At 38.4% G+C, this 22,557-nt stretch overlaps 1 protein-coding gene, 2 long non-coding RNA genes and 1 pseudogene across 3 annotated transcripts; 2 read left to right on the top strand and 2 right to left on the bottom strand.

Moving 5' to 3' along the window:
* The first annotated feature begins 296 nt into the window (after window positions 1-296).
* On the top strand, window positions 297-1,684 carry LOC119771218. The gene is made up of 5 exons (XM_038266965.1): window positions 297-439; window positions 676-788; window positions 849-936; window positions 1,046-1,127; window positions 1,182-1,684. Exons 1-5 carry the CDS (start codon window positions 359-361, stop codon window positions 1,547-1,549), a joined length of 732 nt encoding a protein of 243 aa, XP_038122893.1. The 5' UTR covers window positions 297-358; the 3' UTR covers window positions 1,550-1,684.
* A 4,799-nt stretch (window positions 1,685-6,483) lies between these two features.
* Window positions 6,484-7,800, bottom strand: LOC119771219. Its single transcript, XR_005279096.1, has 3 exons — window positions 7,426-7,800; window positions 7,056-7,358; window positions 6,484-6,996 (listed from the first exon to the last, which is right to left on the bottom strand). It is a non-coding gene; the product is annotated as an uncharacterized LOC119771219 (long non-coding RNA).
* Window positions 7,801-7,966: 166 nt separating this feature from the next.
* On the top strand, window positions 7,967-9,091 carry LOC6043990. Its single transcript, XR_005279095.1, has 2 exons — window positions 7,967-8,187; window positions 8,252-9,091. It is a non-coding gene; the product is annotated as an uncharacterized LOC6043990 (long non-coding RNA).
* A 12,013-nt stretch (window positions 9,092-21,104) lies between these two features.
* Window positions 21,105-21,703, bottom strand: LOC119770251 (annotated as a pseudogene).
* Window positions 21,704-22,557: the final 854 nt, after the last annotated feature.

Here is a 22,557-nt window from a genome sequence, read left to right as displayed (position 1 = left end):
AACTAAAAAATTAGAAGATTTTATAAATAAAATATTTCTTTTAGCAAACTCACCAAAACACCTGTGAAAACGCTAAGTCCAAAACTGGCACTTCTCAGATTTCGGCAATGATGCCAAGCAAAATGAAGTTCGGTTCAGTGATCTCGAATTTGACAATTAAAATCAAAACAAACCCATCTCAAAATTGACATCGCTAAACCGAACTTCATTTTGGTTGAACAAACTTAAAAATTGAATTCCCCCAGTAAGCGTGTACGAATCTATTCAAATATTATTGTTGACGTGCAGAAAGAAAATAAAAGTGTAAAACCATCAACATAAATATTTTAAAACTTGATTTTTTGTCAAAATTATTAATATGTCTCAAAGAAACCTTACTGAGTTATTTTTCATGCTTCGGAACAACGTATTGCATAGTAAAAACATTTACTCAGACACCGTAAGTGACTCCATTATTATTATTTTAATCGCGTGGATCGATTAGTTGGTCGAGTAAGCATATTGAACTTCATAGGTTACAATGTTTTCAGAGAAACTCACTTCTCCAAAACTTTTTGCTTCTCCAAAATTTCTTGCTTCGCACAACGAAAACGATTAAATTATGTTAAAAACTTGTTTTATATTAATATTTATTTAAAAAAAATACACGTTTCATTATATTCAAACCGGTTCAAGGACAACTTACAAACTGTTGGCTTGCTAGATCGACAATCGGGGGAAAGCAGTAATTTCATTGAACAGCCAACTTGGATCTGCAAGTACGACGAGGCTCAGTATCTTTTGTCCAAGTACGGATAAACTATTTTACTCTTTGGCTTAAAATTGTTTAACATTACTTATCTTTCTAGGATTAAGTCTCGCGTTAATGATCTTCTACGTGTGCAAAATTCTACAGCGCGTTCTGTACTTAGTGAAAGTCGTGAAGATGAGTTGAAGGTATCAAGTTGTGCAACATGGAGTTAACATTTGAACAGCTTGTGTTAAACGTCATATTTGATTTATTTTTTTTTATTTAAATAAAACGAGAAATTAATCCCTTTTTTAGGTTCAAGAATATGCTAAGGATATTTATAAGCTGATCGGAACTTGTCACAGTCATGTAAAATCACTAAGCTCATCTACTAAAGGTACAGATGCGTTTGACAACGAAAATAAATCTTTACTTATAAATTTCTTTACAGCCAACAACCGTTTGGAAATTATTTTGCTACAAAACGTCGAGAAAAACTTACTTATGGCATTGCAGAATATTACGGACAGATTTCGACAAAATCAAACATCTTTTATTGATGAGCAAAATAACATGGAGCAAAAATCGAAAATATTTTTTGACAACATCTCCACGAACATTGAATCGATTGGAAACAACGTGGATACATTCGACAATTTTCTAAATATGGATGTTCCGTCGTCGTCGTCGTCAAGAGGTGGAGCTTACAGCGCGAATGATGACGATGATAGGCTTGACGAATACTTTCAACTTCCCGCTTCGGGGCTGTCTATCAACCAGAAGCAGTTGATGCTTATAGAAGCTGACAACACAAAATGATCCAGAGCCGAGAGCAGGAGGTTAACACAATTGTGAACAAAATAGTGGACTTGAATACAATTTTCAAAGATCTGGCCCACCTAGTTCAGGAGCAAGGCACAATTTTGGACAGAATCGATTACAACGTAGAGTCAACACAGACGAGAGTTTTTGAAGGGTATAAGCAGTTGCAGACCGCAGAGAAATATCAACGCAAAAACAGAAAAATTTACTGCATTGTTCTTTTGGCTGGAATGATAATGTTTATGATAATATTGATTATATTTACAAAGTTTTAATCTGGATAACTAACAAATAAAAATAGTATGTATCATTAAAATCCATGGGCAATGCAAATCGATTTTAAGTCTACAGTTGATAGTTTTACACTGTAACCGGCTCCGTGGCTTAATGGTTACGGCTTCTGTCTCCCAAGCAGGAGGTTCAGGGATCAAATCCCGGTCGGTACCTTTGAAATTTGGAATCAGCAATTTGAATATGAATAAAAACTAAAATGAATCAGGTGGGATTCGAAGTCACACCTTTGGATTGGTGGTGGTCTGGGACGCTAAGCAGTCGGCCATCAGAAGGTTTACACTCTAGCAGTGAATTGATCCGTAGTGTTGAAACATGTTATTCTCTTCTTCTCATATTATTAAATACCCGCTGATCCCTGATTTGCCTGAGGGGATTGGAAGTCTAAATATAGATCGAGTTTCCTTCAGATGCTTGCTTCTATGTTTAGGCGGGGCCGAACAATGCCCAGCGACCTCGGAATTGGACCGCAAGGAGCTCTGTCATTCTGAAATGGGTCGTTGGAAGCAGCGTGAGGGCTATCACCACCTAATACCCGGGACTGAGATAACCCAGTCAAATCAATCCGAATCCTGAAACGGAATCTAATTAGAATCGTATACAAATTCCGTTTCAAACGCAACAACCGGTTCGAACACGGAACCGGTTGTTGCGTTTGAAACGGAATTTGTATACGATTCTAATTAGATTCCGTTTTGCAGGCCAAGGATTGATACCTAAGAGCATGCAATGGCACTGACCTTGTTGCGTGCTCTTCGGTTGACGTCCACGTAAGGAACATCCTGGAAGGAGCGTAACTAACTACATCCGTAGTTCTGTTAGATCATCCGAATTATCTTGATCAGAACAGTATAGCTCTGGTTCCTTGCGAGTGTCCTATTTTCTTACCTCCACGTTGGCTTGGTTTTCATGATGACCTAGCTGGTGGCCTGTGGAAACACATCGTAAACCTTTGACCACCGCGGGTCAGAGTCGAGACGGCTAAAAGAAAGGGGCGCAACAATGTTGGAAAGGGAAGTAATTTGTGATTGTAGACGGTATTGTTTTGATTCGCAGTATGTTGAGTCAACTGCTGTGGATGTACCTGAAACATCGCACAACGGGGTTTCTCTTCTTTCCGTTTTTATCTACCATTAGAGAGCCTGGAGCTTGTTAGAGAACGGACATCTCAGGCCTGAAGTGCCAATCGAGGCGCGGAGGCTGTCAAGCGGAGGTGCCTATCGAGCAAAATCCTTTGTCTTTTGCTCGATTGGTACCTCCGTTTGAAAGTTCTCGTGCTTCGATTGGTGCTTTAGTTTGAGATGTCCGTCCTCTAATAGGCTCCAGGCTCTCTATCTACCATCTATATTCTGTTTATTTTGTTTCACTGATTCTCTAACACGCCTTCTGTTTATTATCGTCCATTTGTTTTCGATTTTATTTTCTTGATTCTCTTATTTCTCAACGCTTTTCCACTCTATTTACTAATTGATGCTGCTGTAACAAACTGTCTGTTTTCCCTTAATTTGGTAGCGATGTGAATTTTGTTTATCTTTATTTAGCTATTTGAATATTTTTCATCTGCCCTATAAATTGCCCTTATACAATCTAAGCTTGTTTGTTGCCTCTATTTATTAACTATTGTTTATTTCTTTATCTACTTCATTAATTACTATCTTTCTTTTACTATTGATTCTTCAATAATATATTTCTTTCACTGTCCATTGTTTTCAATCTTCACCCTTTTCTTTAAAACAAGTGAGGTTTGAGCCCTTACTCAATTTTTGGAATGATCAAAGAATCAACAGAAACATTACTATTGTACTTTTGAAAAACTTTTATAAAATGCTTAGGACCAAAAATTGTAACAAAACACCGCGACAAAAGAAATAGCAACATATAAACACGACTCAACACTAGGAATGATTTCAGGAGAAAACAATACACAGTAAAATAACAACTAGTTTTTGAATTCAAACTAAATATAAAACAGTGTTTGCTTTAATGAAAGTTGTTAGGCACACTTTAAACGGTTAGGCGCTTATACTTACATCAAACCCTACGTAATGTACCACCCCCGGCCGAGTTAAAATGCGTAACCGGAAAAGAAGGTGTGCATGCCTGGCACGAACACTCAAAGCGTGTTCTAGCGTGCTGCTCGTATTGACTCAGAGCAAGGGTGAGATGTAGGTGTAAGGGCAATGCGTGTTCGTCGGGAACCTAGTGCATAAGATCGGTCAAGGCCCGTTCTTACACTGAAAATTGCGAATTGCGAATTGCGATTCTAATTAGATTCCGTTTCAGAATTCGGATTGATTTGACTGGGAAGCTGTATCAGCATTCGGCATGTACACAGTCTGATACAAATTATACTTTCCCATAATTTCGCTACCGGTTAGCGGGTATTGGATTGGACCACACACACACACACACACACACACAGTTGATAATTTTACACTGTGGAGATCTTTATCGGTCGGACGGAATAAACGATTACTTAAGCGGTTTTAGTTAAACTAATTTTATTGTTAATCCGAGAGCGATTATCGCGACGTGTGTAACGGTTCGTCGCTGCGACACTTCTTGTCCTGACCAGGCCTGCAAAATGTTTCCAACCCAGCGTACACATGAAGCAAACCAAAATGTCAGTTCACTGCTAGCATTTGACTGTAAGCCTACTGTGTCCCTTCAACCACTGCCGCCTGACTCGTGCCGGTCGGCTGCTGGAGAATGAGAGACGTGAAAAAATGAGCTACACTCACTCAATTCGTGTCGTATGACTGACTCGTAAAATCCTCTCTAAACACTATTTTGACTATTTTTAAACAATTGAATGGTTCTAGACTGTGCAAAACACTTAAAACAACCATAACTTATATTCAAAATTATATTTTCACTCATAGGCGTCATCCATAAAGTATGTCACGCTCTAGGGGGATCTGAGAAAGTGTGACATTGCGTGTTATAAGTATAGGGAAAGCGTGACAATTTTGGCTGATTTTAGCGTGACGTACTTTATGGATGAAGCCGTAAATACCAACTTTTTGTGTAAAAACTTGTTTCTTTATGTGTGTGCGTGCAACGTCGAATGAGCGTTGGTCGACTACTGGCTCGCATAGAGTTATCTAAGCTAGAGATCCTAAACAGGGAGACTGGACGAAGTGAATTTGACGTACCCAAACAGACGCGAGTTTGACGTATCCAAACGAGCATTTGCCTTTACGCCCAGCAAAACTTATCAGTGTTGCCAAGCTCAAAACATACGTTGCCAGATCGATTTAGCAAGCTTAGACCAGTCTCCCTGTTTAGGGTCTCTAATCTAAGCCCGCTCTCACGCACACTAGCACGCCATTTGTTTTGCTGGACGGTACAAAATTTAACCTCAATCTTTTTCGTGTACGTACACGCAATACATGCGCACGTAGATAACTCTATTGCAGCTGCTCAGTGAACTAGGGCACTCACGACTGAGTCGGGTTTGTTTATGTCACGGTTTTGTGGTTCAGTGAATGGATCAGAAAAAATCGTATATGCGTCGCCGATTTTCAAGTCAGGACCCTGACATTTTCAGCTCTGGTATGGACAGTAACCAGGGTACATCACAAAAGATAGCCTTCTCAGGTGGTCGCAGTGAACTTAACCCAATGCCCATTGGGCAACAACAAAAAAAATCTGTCGGAATTTTTGAGCTTTTGATCGCGAATAGTGGCCGAGAAAATCCAACCTGCAAAAATCTAGCCTTTAGAAGTAGAGAGCCTGGATCTTATTAGAGAACGGACATCTCAAACCAAAAGTACCAATCGAAGCACGAGAACTGTCAAACGGAGGTACCAAACGAGCATAAGACAAAGGATTTTGCTCGATTGGTACCTCCGTTTGACAGTTCTCGTGCTTCGAGTGGTACTTTTGGTTTGAGATGTCCGTTCTCTAATAAGATCCAGGCTCTCTATTTAGAAGAGATCATTTAGTTTTCCACAAAGAAAATGTGCTCGCAAACACCCACAAAATACAGGTTATGAACGAAGAAGTTGTTCAACCAGCCATTAATATTCTTCTCAAAGAATAAAAACATCAGGAGCATAAACAACCTATCGTATACGATGAATCTCAGCCATCGACTGACAGCCGTTTTCTCCGCTGGTTTGTTTTGGTCGTACTGGTTGAAGGAATGAGCGAGCAAGTGATATTTTTATTTTCGTTTATTTCGTTCTCTCTCCTTCACTCCTCAACAGTGTTGCCAGTAAAATGGAGAAAAATGCAGCAGTGTTGCTAGGAGCAGCATTAAAACTGCTGCATATCAGCTAATACTACAGCAGTTGTTTCAGAGCTGATTTGTTATCATCCTAGCTGTTTTATGACTGATTAGCTGTAGAATGCTGACAAACAGCACATTTATGATTTCTCTTAGTGCTGGATGGTTACTTGGGTAGTAATGGCCTAGGAGCACACAAAGAAAAATTACTCTGAATTTAAAAAGATCGTTCGTTGGATTAAAAGTTCGCGTTGGTGAATATTCGTAGAAAGTTCAAACTTTTCAATTTAAAAGTTGGAAAGTTTTGATACTACCATGCATTTATGGAACAAAATCGTTGTATCGGTAAAAGTGTTTTACTTTTAATTGGAAAAGAAACCTTTTATAGCAAGAATAAACAACATAATACTACAGTGTTAATTTCACAAAAATGTGCTTGATTCTAGGCTTGATTTTATATTTATTTTCAAAAGTTTTAAACAGTATGTTAAATAAGACATTTTGTTATTGTATTTAACGCTTCAGGCCAAAATCCGAGTCCAAGCTGTACCGATTCTTAGGGTACGCCACCGGTCACTTCCGAAGACCCCAAGCTGGACGGTTCCAGACGGACGTTTCGACGCGCGACAGCAAAGTAGAGAACATGATGGTCACGTTGCCGGCCTTCATCAGGACAGGTTTGGAGAAGTTGGCTGTAGATTCGGCAAGGGTGATCGACGTTTCCTGGCTGGAAAGTGAAGTGCCTGAACGGATTCTGGAAGCGCATCCGGAAGATTGGGTTGATGAGGCCCTCGGAACGGAATTCGATTTCGAGCATTTTATCCTCCTTCGAGAATGACACAGATTTTTTCGGCACGCTGTCCAGGTTTCATTCGGCTGGAGCTGCGCCGTCGCGAGATGAGCATTTGTGGGCGGTTATTTGCTAAAAGAGATGGAAGTAAGTAAAGTTGGCAAGCCACTGTACATATTCTCATTACTCACAGGTGTTGTAAACCGTCGGCACCGAGTGCAACATACGCTCTGGCTACCTCCGATTATCCCGCTTCTCGTCGTCCTCCTCTTCGTTGGCTCCTTCTCCTCACCGTGAAAATCACCTGTCTCGTACTTGTCCAAAAACCGGATGTTTATCTTCTTCAACGCAATCTCGTTGTTCACGCAACTCTTCGGCAGCGCCATCTCCTCGATGATCTCGTTACAGTCCTCGCGGGAATTGACTTCAATCACCAATCCCGGGCCACCACCACCGAATACAACCGGTGCGAATCCACATTCCTTCCTCCCATCCTAAAAAAAAAAAAAAACAAACAAAATCAATCACAAGCCCCACAAAACACCCAAGCTTTCTTCTTACCCATTCCGGTTGTGGAACAGCTGCAGTTCCTGCAGGAAGCTCGCCTTGTCCTTTTTGAGCACTTCACCTCGTCCCGCACCCGCACCACCCTCCTTCGAATGCGTTCCGCTGCTGCTGTTTGGCTCACGAAGGTTTCCGCGTCCGATTCCTGGCTGCTGCCACCGTCGGCTTTGCTTTGCGTCCTAGAATCACCAGCACCACCGGACCCACCAAAGTGTTTGTTTACATTTGGAACTTAATCGTACACGGTTACACGAGAACGTCAAAATGAAAGAAATTCTACAGTCGTATTAAAAGTTAAGACTTTTAAATCAGTTAGTAAGGAGATCTCGAAGGAGATTTTCAAAACTTTACCAGTAAAAGTTTTCATATTTCAAACAAGAAAAAAACTTTTCCTCAAGCTAATTTTAGCAACTTTTTAAATCAAAAATAAGTTACTTTTGTCATTACGGTAATATTTTTTGTGTTATGGTACGTTCGTTTGAGGGCTAGTTCCGCACTGAGTGCCGCACTCAGAGCTGTCAAAGTGTTTTTTTGAAGAAACTCGCTCGAGTTCGGCACGAGTTTCACCGCCATCTTGGAACTGAAAGTGCGAGTGCCGCACTCGATTTTTTTCTAGTTTCGTGCGAGTTTCTCGCACACCAACAAACGATGTTTGTAAACATCGAAATCAGCTGTTCATTCAAAACAAGCTTATTTTGTTGAAGTTTTCGATTCCTTTGCATGTGATTGGTGAACAAATCGGAAAATAATTGTATTTGGGTAAGTTTTACATTACACCAGATTTCAATGCTGAGTTGTGTTATAATTTCATTATTACTTTCAGGTGGCTAAGCTCTCTGTGCGAAGCGGAAACCATCCCGAAGATGCCATTTCTGCCAATGTACGTCAAAAAGGAGTACAAGCGATGCCGTTTCGGGGAACGATTTCATCCGGACGGACGACGACCGGTCGAGATTCGCAAAATGGGCAGCTAGGCACCGCGTTCGGTGCACCGCGGTGGTTCTGTCGTTCCTTCCGGCAAAATGCAAACTGAACAGTGATTAGAAATGACAAAGGTACAAGGGCATCATCATGCTCACCAACTCGTCGAGCCGGAAGAAATGCCTGAGTGGATGATCCTGCAAGGGACTGTTGCTGAATCTGATGCTGATGCCATCAGGACACACCCTAATTTGGAACCTGGAGAACATGTTGATGCTGAACGGGACCCAGAACCGACAGTGTCGCTGAATTTGATGCTGGTACCAATCTGGCACACTACGACCTGGAACCTGATGGCGAACAAGCTGCCGAGTTGGCCGAGAGTGAAATCGCGCGCTACGACGCGCTCCAGACCGGATCGAAGGATAATCACGGACATTCTTGGCAATTCAAACGAACAGGTGAACCAATAAAACCAGAGAAAGTGCAACATTTTGTGTATTTTGTGAAATGTAGTGTGTGATGTTAATTCAGTATAAAAATAGAGAAATTAAAATATTCTACTAGATACTTGAAATACTTTGCAATAAGAAAGCAGACTTTCCCGACGTGGACACAGTCGGGATGGACCAGTTAATTATGGTCCGGGACAAAGCAGTAGGATGAACGGAATTAACTTGTCTTAACTGGATTGAGCGAAGTATTCAAGTCCGTCTTACGTAGTATTTCATGGCAATACCAATTCTATATTTATTAAATTTTAGCAAAAAAGCCGAAAATTCCATACATTAAAGAATATCCAAGCAAAAATTCAAAAAAATTCTATAAATTTACAAAAAGTCCAAGAATTCAAGAAATAGTAGTTTATGCAACAAGTTGCAAAAAGAGGATTTTTTCAGCACGAGTCGTACATTTATCCAACGAGGTTCACCGAGTTGGATAAATACGACGAGTGTTGAAAAAATCAAGTTTTGCAACGAGTTCCATACAATATTTTTTGCAATTCCGAAAAACACTCATTGAGTGAAATTTTAAGTAAAATTTTCATGTATTTTTCCAATAAATCGTTTAAATAAAAAAAATGTTGAAAAGTTTTACTTTTCGAAACAAGTGCTGAAAAGTTCAACTTTTCAGCACTCATTTCAGTGCTGAAAAGTAGAACTTTTCAGCATTTATTTTGAAAAGTGTTGCTATTCGATTCTGTTATTTTTGGTAGGAAAAAGTAGGCCGTTTCATTTCTTCAGAAGGACAGGAAAAGTTGACAGTTTCACAGCGGAATTGCAAAAATAAAAATTCCAACGTAATCCAGGAAATCCATAAACGCAAAAAAAAAAAACAAAAACTACATAAAAGCAAAAAATGCAGAAAATTTTAAAAATCTGGAATTTCTAATTTGAATTTATATTCGTAAAACTTATCGAGAAATTCAAAAGAGAGATGTGAGCCGGTAACATGGAGTTAAACTTTCGCAACTGTCATGGTAAACTTCACAGAAGCTTGACAGAAAGTTTAACTCCATGTTGCACTTTTAATTTCTCGATTATTGTGAAAGCAGACAAAAATCAAAATACGAACGCAACCTGTCAAAGCTGTTGCGCCACCAGGCTGATGTACACGCTAACGACAAACCACTACATTTTTGTTCGGCGCAACAGATTTTTTCGCGCAACAGAAGTGTTGCACACTTCGGTTTGGTGGTGCGCGGATAATAAATCTTCGAAATTCTTTAAACTCTTAATTCTTCATGATTCCAAAAAATCCTAAAAATTCTTAAACTCTTTAATGGTAGAAAAAAAAAATCCAAAAATTCTTCAATTCTAAAACTCTTTAAATTCTAAAAACAACCAGAAAATTTCATGATTTTGAAATTCCGAAAGTTCTTATGAATCCTTAAACTAAAATAATTCAAAAAAATCTAGAAATTAAAAAAAACAAAAAATCCTAAAATTTCATTCAGTTTATAACATTTATAAAATTATAAATTAAATGAAAATCATGAAACTCTTTAAATTCATAAAATTTCTATAATTCCTTAAACTCATAACACGCCTAAAATTACAAAAATTCTTTAATTTTTTGTTTTGAAATTCTAAAATTTCTGTTTTTTTTTAATTTATGAATTTTCGGAATATAAATCTTTATTTGTAAATTTTGAGCATAAAATTCCAAATATAAAAAAAAAATGAAATTTCAAAAAAAATGATACAAAAAAATCAAAAAATTCTTCAAATTCCTAACATTTCAAAAATTTCTAAAATCTCGAAGAAATTAAAACTTATAACATTTCAAAAAACAAAAAAGACTTAATTTAAAAAAAAATAAAATAAATATAATTCCTTTATCTCTTAAAACTCTTAAAATAAAAAAAATCCATAAATTTCTAAATTTTCTTAAATTTATAAACTTCTAAATATTCAAAAATTTCAGAATTTTTCAATATTCCTAACACAAAAAAAAGAAATATGGAAATACTAAAAAAAAAATCATTAACAAAATTTCCTCAAACTTCCAATGTTTCTTAATTATGAAAAATACAGAATTTCTAAAGATTGAAAAATTCAAGAAATTTCTAAAATTCTATAACTATAAAATTTCCTGAAATTTTATTCCTGACTCTTATAATTCCTTAAATTTACGAAATAATTAAAATTATAAAATTCCAGAAATATTAAATATTCTTAAATTATTGATCACCAAACATCATAAAATTACACAAAGACATATAATCCATAGAATTTCATAAATGTTGAAAATAATTAATGTTTCATAATCTATAAATAATGTAGAGATTTCAAGAAATTTAGAAGTTTAGAGGTTCCTAAAATCAAATGTCTATTGCAAATTACTGGATTTATGGAATTTTAATAGTTTTTGTATTTTAAGATTTTTTGTTTAATTTCTGGGAAATACGATTTTACAAAAATTGAGATTTTTTTTCCTCAAACTTCCAATGTTTCTTAATTAGGAAAAATACAGAATTTCTAAAGATTGAAAAATTCAAGAAATTTCTAAAATTCTATAACTATAAAATTTCCTGAAATTTTATTCCTGTCTCTTATAATTCCTTAAATTTACGAAATAATTAAAATTATAAAATTCCAGAAATATTAAATATTCTTAAATTATTGATCACCAAACATAATAAAATTACACAAATGGAGATTGGTGTGCGTGTGGTTGAGCGGTTCGGTAGACGGTTGATTGGTTCGCGATTATAAACAAGTTTTTTCGTGTGTAAAACGGCGAATGCCGACCTAAAAAGCGCAAAATCAGACGTGCCCGACCAGTAACATTGACGGATGGATAAAGTTTTTTCGAACTTTTCTTGAAAGTGCGTGTAATGTTGTGAAAATAAACCGTCGATCTTCTCTTCAAAGATGGCTACCGTCCACCAAAGCTGGACTCTGCCCCGTCGTCGTCGTCTGTAAACATGTATTTGTGTGCTCGGTCAGAAAACCCGTCGTGTAGTGTGCATGTGTTGAAAGGGAAGAGGAGAGAGGACGATCATCGTGCTGCTGCTGTGATGAGGCAATTCGGAACGAGTCGAAAAAAATGGACTACTCTGATGCCAAGAGGATTTTTTGAGCAGCAAAGCCAACGATCAACGGCTAGCCGCGGTGAGAATGTTCCAATTCTATTTTCTTTGTACCATGATTTTTTTTTATGTTTGTGAGTGTGAGTGAGAGCGAAACAGATATAGCGTAACTTATCTAGATAGCTTTTTGCCCTACACAGTGGGCCAAATTTTAAATTTTTCATTTCTATTAAGTTTGTTGTTAATTTCTAGTGTTGTAAACTGGAAACTTGCGTGGTATTGAGTTTTTTTTTATTAAACTATTTTTAGATCATACATAAGAAACTATAAATATTGAAAGCTAATAAGAAATTTTAAGTATGTGATTAGTGTCGCCTTATATGTTTTAAACGTAATGATAGGCAAAACTCTTCATTTGAAAAATGTTGACCCTAAATAGTAATTTAAATTAGTTAGGTTTTTGTGTGATCGTCTGAGTGAATGAATGAGTGAAAGAGTAAATAAATTACTAATACATAATTTGGTTACAGCGGTTTTCGGTGGTCTTGCGAGGGATTTCAAGCAAATTTAGTCGGATAGTTTAGTCTGATTAGCAACGCGTCTACGTAGGACCGGTCTTGTTCTTCGCGTTCGCCGCCGTGTTTGATGCATACTTGAACCGTTAACTTAAAAGATAAAAGAGAAAGAATATGTCACATTGAATAAGGGCGCGTTTTGTTATTAATTTGTGTATTATACTTAGTAATATGCTCTTTCAGTTAGTTCAAGCTTTCCACAGCCGGCTGTCTAGGCTTGTAAGATTAAATTAAAATTTAAAACTAAACGAGGATTGACGGAAACTGACAGTTGGATTTTACCGGTAGAAATGTGCGCGTCGTGGTCGTTTTCGTCGTCTTCTTTCCCCGTATATTCGTGTGTTAGCCTCGTTATTGATCGATTTTGATTTGTTTTTGCTCGGTTGTCGTAAACAATATTAGAGTTTGTTGTGGCGTGTTAATCGATGATAATACGGAATTCACCCAGTAGCGTTAGTTTAAATAATTCGTTTGCGATTGGGCACAGGACAAGACCTTCCTCTAGCATCGTAGCTCGGGAGGCACGGCGACAAGTATTTATTAAACGTTATTATACAACTTCTCTCTATAGCAAGAAGCTTACTGCTCAATCATTTAGTTTTAGCCTAATAAAGTGTTTAAGTTTTAAATCTGTCCCAATACCTTCACATCATTTTGGTTATATCTTTCCACAGCCGGCTGTCTAAGATTTTAAAAATTTATTAAACTCAACAGAAAATAAACGGGAATCAGCTCATCAGCAACATCCGATTGTTTGCCTTGAGAATAATACATCACCCTATAAACATAACTTAATGATTTTTGGGTCACATCATCATCTTCTATGATGAATCCTGACCATTACCCTAACCCACTAACAAAATCCCAAGTAGAAGTAGTTTTTCCGGCACACGCGGGGGTGTGGATATCGTATAGAACCCACCCTTGGTAGCAGCCTGTGCTAACTAACATTCCCGTCCCATCCCCTCGAGATCTACAAACTGACATGGCGGGCGCCGTTGGTGGCCAACGACTGTTTCCTGTTAGCAACGGCTCTAGTTTTGATGATCGTGATGTTTTATCTTTTCAGCGCATTCATGCATGCTGTTGATAAGGGAAACATCATTTGATCGTTGGAGCGTATGACCGGTTGTGTTGATAGGATATTACGGTCCTGTTCAGCAACGGAGAAGGACAACCATGGGTGGTCTCTCATGCTCATGCTCATGCTCACCAAACATAATAAAATTACACAAAGACATATAATCCATAGAATTTCATAAATGTTGAAAATAATTAATGTTTCATAATCTATAAATAATGTAGAGATTTCAAGAAATTTAGAAGTTAAGAGGTTCCTAAAATCAAATGTCTATTGCAAATTACTGGATTTATGGAATTTTAATAGTTTTTGTATTTTAAGATTTTTTCTTTAATTTCTGGGAAATACGATTTTACAAAAATTGAGAATTAAAGTATTCAAAAAAAATCTGGAATTAAAAGAATTTAAGAGTTGTAGGAATTCTATGAATTTATGGAAATTCAGGGATTTTAGGATATTCAGGAATTCAAGTAAGGATAGATTTGTATGTATTTTAAGAATTTTAGGAATTTCTAGGATTTTGAAAACTTGTAGACTTTTGATTTTTTTTTTGAATTTTTGGCATCAATTTACTTCAATTTGTTTTTTAAAATATTTTTTTTCAAATTTCCTTATTTTTTTATATTCTGCGGAATTTTAATGTTTTTATTTTAATATCTGTAATTTAAAGAATTATTAAGAGTTTGAGAAATTTTAGGAATTTCTGAAATCTCAAAATTCTTATTTTGCAAAAATTCCAGAAAATCCTAAAATTCCATAAATTTCTTCAATTTGAAAAATTCCAAAAATTTAAATAAAATTAAATGTAAATGTTCGAGATTTTCTATAAATTCTATGTATCTAACATTTTCTAACAATTCTAAATTTCATGAAAAATTCTGGATTTCCCAAAAATTTCTGAAACTACTTTAAAACATGGAAAAAATATCAAAATTTTTGTGATTTTATAAATTTTTTAATTCAAAAGTATTTGATTGTTTTAAGAACTTTTAAATTTTTTGGAAATTCCACAAAATTTTAGGAATTTTGGAATTGTGGGAATTTTAGGAATTTCTGCATTTATTGTATTTTCGAACTCAAAACTAAAAAAAAATCAAAAAAATCTGTGATTTGTAGAGTTTTAGAAAATCAAGTGATCTTAGGAGTTTAAGAGATTTAAAGAATTTTAAGAATTGCTGAGATTTTAAAATTTCAATTAAACAAAAAAAATTGTTACATTTTCTTACATATTGAAAATTTTAGATTTTTTTTTAATTTGAAGAGTTTCTGGAAACTTAGGTGGTTCTAGAAATTCCTGGGTGTTTAGCATTTAAGATATATCAGAAATTCAAGAGAAACTTTAAGAACTTTTAAATTCAAGGATTTTTTAAATTAAAGATATTTCTTTTCTGCTGTAATTATAAGTGTTTCTGGAATTGTAGAGATTTGTTTAGAGTTGGAGAAATTCCTAAAATTTAACAATTTTAAATTTTTTGGATTTTTGGAATTTGAATGTTTTAGGAATTTCAGTGATTTTAGAAATTGCAGTAGTTTGTGAAAATTGAGAAATTTTTAGTAATCCTGGTTTTTTGTATTTTAGATATTTTAGGAATTAAAAAATAGAAAATCAAAGTTATTTAAAAAAAATGGAATTTTAGTGATTTCATAAATATCTATCTCATTGTTATCCGAGCATTCGTTGGTGAAGGTTGTCTGAATCAACATGACTCGTCGCGTCCCGGCGCAAAACGCCGGCAATATTGCCCTACCTGCGGCTCAAGCAGGCAAAAAAGTGGGAATTTCCAAAAGGAAGGTTGAGGCCTCAACTGATGGCCAAAAACCGGGGATTTCCAAAAGGAAGGTGCTTTTGGAAGTGACATCGAACAGCAAAAAGACGAAAAAGAGCGACGGTACTGTACCGATGGATGAGGAGGAGGAGAACTCTTCGTCGCACGAGGAGCAGCTATTGAAGAACAACAAGTTCGCTGGACTGCCTGACGAGGACCAGGTAGCGGAAGCAAAGGAGAATGAAGTGAAACAGCGAAAGGAGAAACTGCCTCCTTTTTATGTGCGGCAATCAGCAGCAACGATCGACTTTCGAGCGGGGCTGGTTGAACTCATCAAGTCTGGGAAAGTCCTAGGCAACATTCGTCTGTGTCAGGACGGATTTAAGGTGCTGGTGCAATCCAGGCAGCACTATCAACTGGTCAAGGATTACTTGACCGAAAACGAGGCGGAGTACTTTACCCATGATGTCGTCATGGATAAGCCGTACAAAATCGTCGTCAGAGGTCTGTACGACATGCCAGTGGAGGAATTAGCTGCCGAGCTAAAAGTTTTGAAACTGGATGTGTTGGCCGTGCACAAAATGAGCCGACGCAACAAAGACATCAAGTACCGTGACCAGCTCTACCTGCTGCATTTGGCTAAGGGATCGACGACGCTTCCTGAGCTGAAGGCAATTCGAGCGGTTTTCAACATTATCGTGTCGTGGAGCGATACCGACCAGTGCATCGTGACGTCACACAATGCTTCAACTGCCTGGGTTTCGGGCACGGAGGTAAGAACTGCCACCTGAAGCGTCGTTGCGCCAAATGTGGTACCGATGCGCACATCACATCCCAGTGCATCCAAGATTCGCTGGTGAAGTGCCTCAACTGCAACGGTGAGCACTCGTCAACCGACCGAAAGTGCCCCAAGAGAGCTGAGTTCGTGAAAATTCGGCAGCAAGCATCGACGAAGAATCAGCCTCAGCGTCGTAGAACTCCTCCAGCCCTGGTGGAGCAAAATTTTCCACCTCTTCAACCGCGACGCCAGGTCCCGAACTTGGCACCGTTGCCGTTGGATCCCAGGAAGAGAGCTGAGATGAATCATCCACGGCCGGGTTCCAGCCAGGAGCCGAGACCGCCACCACCGGGCTTCAGCCAGGAGCCAAGACCAACCCAAGAACCAGCAGTTGAGGAAAATGGTAATGATCTTTACACCTCAACCGAACTCCTCAATATTTTCAAACAGATGTCCGCTGCACTGCGTGGATGCAAAACCAAGACCCAGCAGATTGAAGTGCTGACCTCGTTCGTCATCCAGTATGGATCGTAGGTCCCTCAAGCTGCTGAATTGGAACGCTTGCTCCATTAGGAGGAAGAATTTAGAGCTGGTGGATTTTCTTCGCGAGAAGGAGATCGACGTAGCTGCCATCACGGAAACTCATCTGAAGCCCGGTGAAAAAGTTTATCTGCAAAACTACAAGATCGCGACGCAGCTCGATAGGACCACCTCTGGAGGAGGAGGTGTGCTTGTCGCTGTTCATCGTGATCTCAAGCCACGCCGGCTGCCACACTTTAAGCTGGACATCATCGAGGCCGTTGGGTGGAAATTCCCACTTCGGTTGGCCCAGTACTCTTCATTGCTGCATACTGCCCACGTCAGGTGAATTCCAGAGATGGTTCAGCAGCAAAACTGAAGAGCGATATCCAGAAGCTGACACGGCGGAGCGCAAAGTACATCATCGCTGGTGACCTCAACGCGAAGCATGAAGTTTGGGGCAACAGCAGGAGGAATCGGAACGGAGTGATTCTGCACAACGATCTGCAAAACGGATACTACAACGTTGTGAGTCCGGATCGTCCAACGAGGGTGGCTCGGTCTGGGAATCACTCAATCATCGACTTCTTCATTACCAATATGGCTGAGAACGTGGCTCATCCTGAGGTGTTTGAAGAGTTGAGTTCTGATCACTATCCGGTGGTTGTGGAGGTTGGAGCTTCCGTTACTCCGCAGCGGCAACCAACCCGGAAAGATTACCACAACGTTGACTGGCAGCAGTTTCAGCAAGTGGTCGACAGCAACATCGACTATGATCAACACCCGGAAACTTCTGCTGATATTGATCGTTCGCTGGAGGTGATCCAGCAGGCTATCAACCAAGCAGAGGCTGCCAACGTTCGGGAGGTTCCTGTTAATTTTAAGGTAACTGATATTGACGTAGATACTAAACACTTGATTAGACTTAGGAATGTTTATAGGAGACAATATCAACGGACTGGGGACTATGACAAAAGATTTCAGTGAACAATTTGAACAAAATCATACAAGACCGACTTGACAATATCAGAAATCAAGAATTTTCAAAACATGTAAGCCAGCTTGGGAATTATTCAAAACCATTTTGGAAACTTTCAAAAGTTCTTAAAAACAAACCAAAGCCTATTCCTCCTCTTATTGTTGAGGATTCTCCTTTGATTACATCCGAGGAAAAGGCAAATGCACTTGGGCTTCATTTTGTTAGTTCACATAATCTTGGCGCTTCCATGACCAGCCGTAAAGAAACATCAGTTGCCAATAGTATTTCAACAATCAATGACTCTACCTTTGAATTTCCTGCAGATTCCCATGTTTCTGGTGAGGAAGTCAAAGTTGCAGTTAAACAAATGAAAATATGAAAGCTCCAGGCTTTGATAACATTTTAATCTAGTGTTGAAAAAACAGAGTGATCAGTTCTTTCAACATCTAGCCAATATTTTCAATAAATGTTTGCAACTTGGTTACTTCCCCACCAATTGGAAGCTGGGCAAAGTCATACCAATTTTGAAGCCTCAAAAGATCCAACATCGCCAACAAGTTATCGTCCCATTAGTCTTTTGAGTAGTCTGTCCAAACTCTTTGAGAAGGTCATCTATTCAAGGCTTTTGGATTTTACCAACGATAATAATATAATTTTGAATGAGCAGTTTGGCTTCCGAAAGGGACATAATACTGCTCATCAGCTTACGAGAGTAACTAAAATCATCAAGCAGAACAAGCTTGAGTCTAAATCAACTGCTATGGCTTTGTTGGATGTTGAGAAGGCTTTTGACAATGTTTGGCATGATGGTTTGATACATAAACTGTATTTATACGGTTTTCCAATGTATCTTATCAAAATTATCCAGCACTATCTTTCGGAGAGATCGTTCAAGGTTTTTCTGAATGGGATTGCTTCTGGATTATTCAACATTGATGCTGGGGTTCCCCAAGGAAGTATTCTTGGCCCACTTCTGTACAATATTTTTACATCTGATTTGCCTACTCTTCCTGGTAATGGTGTGTTGTCACTTTTTGCTGATGACACTGCCGTTATTTATAAGGGTAAAATAACCAGATATTTAGTTGGCCGTCTTCAGAAGGGTCTTGACGTTCTTTCCGAATACTTTGGCGACTGGAAAATTCGCATAAATGCAGCCAAAACTCAAACCATCATTTTTCCACTTTCCAAATCGGCCAGATTTGTCCCAAAGGATGATGTTTTGATTAAAATGAATGATGTTTCGATACCCTGGTCAAAGGAAGTTGTCTATTTAGGTCTCATACTTGACTCGAAACTATTGTTTCGGCAGCATGTAGATAAAATATTGAACAAGTGCAGCATTCTCATCAGGTGTTTGTATCCTTTAATTAACAGAAAATCAAAGCTATCTTTGAAAAATAAGTTAGCAGTTTACAAACAAATAATTTACCCCGTTATTGAGTATGCAGTACCTGTTTGGGAGTGTTGCGCTAGAACTCATAAATTGAAGCTCCAGCGTGTCCAAAACAAGGTACTCAAAATGGTTTTGAATGTTCCTGGCTGGACAAGATCAAGTGAGGTTCATGAATTAGCAGAAGTTAAAATGTTGGATCAGAAGATTCAAGAAAAATGTTTGAAATTCAGGGAAAAATGTGCTATATCTGAATACCCCTTGATTCAAGGATTGGTTTAGTTTATGGTAAGATTAAGTTAGTTTTAGTTTTAGGTTAGGTTATGTTTTCTTAACATTTTTTTCCTCATTGTACCTAGTGTTACAAAAATGATAAATCATATACTTTTAAAGTTATATAAATGAACAGTGTTTAAATCACGAAAAGCAAACTAAAGCTGAAGAGCCACAGCTGACCACTTATTATGTAAACCAAATGTAATTATTATAAGAAAAATTCAATAAAGTATATTTAATTCAAAAAAAAAAAAAATAAATATCTATCTAAGATTTTTGGTTATTCATGGATTTTATGCATACAATTTCAGGAATATTAAGAATTGTAGGATTTTTGTTAGCATTTTTAGTTTTTTTTCAAGTTATAAAATTGAAAGAATTTCTGTAATATCAGATTTTAGATTTTTTATCGAAATTTTAAAATATTATAGTTTAAAAATATTTTTTTTTGAATTTAAGAACTTTGTAAAATAAAAAAAATAAGCAAGAGTTTTTAGATTTTTTTTTAAAGCTCAAATATTTGTAGGAATTTTTGCGATTGAACTGTTGGAATTGTTTTTTTTTAATTTTAATTATCAATTTATTTGCCCTCTTTTGTATAGCATTGAAGGTTTGTTGTTTGGTTTGTTGATTTTATCAAGGGAATTCAAACCCTAAGGGTCCTTCGCTCCCGTAGCGTTATTTAAACATGTTGGCAATTACCTTATCCAACAATTTGATTAAATAATTATAAAATTTTAGCATTGCGTCTAAAATTAGACAAATCGTAGAAAAAACATAAGCTTGTTTTTAAATTATTATTTTATTTCCCAAATGAAAATATTTCATAAACAATTATACTTGAAAGTTTAATACACTTTAAATATTTGTTATACAGAACAGCTTGAACACAAAATGCCTCAATATTGATTTTTGCTATCTAGCGAAACCAGCTTGGAAATCGAAAATTATGAAAGCACTTGTGAAATTTTGGTAAAATGTAATCAGAATTAAAAGTAGTAATGTATTTTACAATAATTTCTTCTCCTAGTGTTGAAATGGGGGGAGGTGTCCACGTGCTTCCATCCCGCCAGTCCATATGTATAGCCTTAGTGTTGTGTTTGCTGTATTTGATATTTTGTGAACCACACCGTATGCTATACTCGACAGATATGGACTGGTTCCCGGCCGGGCTGATGGGTCTCGCAGCTGGCTAGTTGAACGTACCTGTTAGAACATCAAATCATGATGTTTTATCCTTTTGTTTCCTTAGTAACAGGACACGCAAAACCGCCAATGCGAATTTTATGAGCATTGGTACCAGAATCTTGAACATCGAATGATCATAAACGATCATGAGAATTCGATGCTCAAAGCGCGTTGACCATCCATGTTCAGCTTGTTTTTCTTTAAACTTGACAGTTGGTTTGATTGTGTGCGTGTCGCCGCCCGCAGCTTTTGGCTGTTTGCACTATTCACCACTGGCGGCGCCACTGTACATTGCAGCGGCTAGGCTAGTACTGCTTTTCACCACTAGGTGGCTTTTTTCCCCCCAGGACGCAAACCAAATATGTACGTAAAATATTAATATTATTTTTATTGCTTCAACACGATAAATAAAACAAATCTAAGCATTGAATATTGAAATCACGCCTTATTAAGTTTTATTTGGTGTTCAAGCAATAAAAAAAATGTTTTGATTCATATTACTACTAAGAATATAAGATTAAAAAGCAAGCAGTATTTTGTTTTATTAATATCAAATTGTTATGTTAACTATTGATTTAAGTCTATTCTGCAGAGTGTGGTAGGATTTCTTAACTCTAAATTTTGTGTCACCATTACGATCAAATTAGATAAACCGCCAGGCCAGGTCACTTCTTTACTTCCTCTGTTTCTCCTCCTTCTTGGCCGCGCTGCCATAACCGATCCACTCCGTCCTTTTTCACGATCTTCTTTTCCTCGGTGACAGCTTTCTTGCCGGCCTCGGACATCCTGACGGTCTTGGCCTCGTCGCGCTTCTTGGCAGCTTCGATCAGTCTTGTCCGTCTCCTTCTCGGATCCCAGTGAGTTGAGCGATTCACGCATCGAAGACAGTCGGGTCCGGCGGCAGATACGCTCCGACGGCGCAGGGCCAGCACTTTCATGTACTTGGTCGTGACGCAACGCTTCTTCTTGGCCAAACGATGTCCCTTGCCTTGAAGCACCACCAGCGTGATAAGACGCTGGATTTTGGGCGTTTTGGACTTAGCCTTCTTGCCGTCCTCCTCCGGCAGCGGGTACTTCACCACAAACTTGGCCAAGTTGTACAGCTTGCGGATGTTGGTCGCACGCTTCGGTCCGAGACGGCGCGGCATGGTCGTATCCGTCAGTCCGCGAATCTTCTGACCCTCCCTCAGCATGTTCAGCGCCAGAACCGACAGGTTTGGTCAACGATGCAACAGCGGACCGACTTGCGCTTGTGATCACCGGTTTACCAGCCCACGAAGCCGAGTGGTTGTCGCCCGGGCCAGTGTTATTTAGCATTCGTTAGTCGAATTAGTCGTAGAGATTTTCGTCTTGCTTCGAGAGGAGTCGTCAACGTTGCAGCTGTGATCGGGTTGATCTGAAAGTAAAAAGTGGAATACTGCGTCAAGGGTAAGGTGCGGGGCAGAGTTTCCGGAAGTTGCCCAAGGGCGTTGTTTCCAAAGAATCACACGCTGCAGGGTTCACTTCACAAGTACATTCTCTACCACATGAACGCATCTGACGAACCTGCCGTGATGGCCAACGGGCGCTGGGAGATCAGTAAAGTCAAGTGTACCTTTTATGCTTGAATCGTTTGCCGCACGTGGACTACTTCCTAAAGCACAGCACCGAGTACTCGGAGGCTACTGTTTGTCCCCCTGCGGCCGATGGAGTTAGGTGGCACCTGGCTGCACCATTAAAAAGCTCACCTGAAGCATTTCCACCTTAAAAACCGCAGCACGTCATCCTTCTTGGCTTTTTGCACCATTCGAACAACCCACGGCGACCAAAACCGAGACAAAGTAGCCCCAAATTGCTCCGGATCTGGCGTGACACCGTGTAGTACACGAATCCGCCACAATTCAACGCCTCGTAGTGCAGCCAAATTCCCTCCAGCCGTTTCGACTGGTACGGTGCTGTTTGACTTCCGGCGCAACTCCCAGTGGACGTCAGGAACAACGCCGGACAAGACGGAAGATTCGAGCGTACTTGCGTTGATGAGTTGTTTTGTAGCAAACTTCACTGGAACGAAAAATATCGCGTTATCCTGAAACCCGTAAACAAAGCAGACACTTATTTAAATAGTCGGGAATCGGTCAA

Source organism: Culex quinquefasciatus, chromosome 1 (assembly GCF_015732765.1).
Source record: "Culex quinquefasciatus strain JHB chromosome 1, VPISU_Cqui_1.0_pri_paternal, whole genome shotgun sequence".
NCBI lineage: Eukaryota > Metazoa > Arthropoda > Insecta > Diptera > Culicidae > Culex > Culex quinquefasciatus.
The sequence above is the reverse complement of the archived record's forward strand: the minus strand, read 5'-3'. Positions and strand labels throughout refer to the sequence as shown.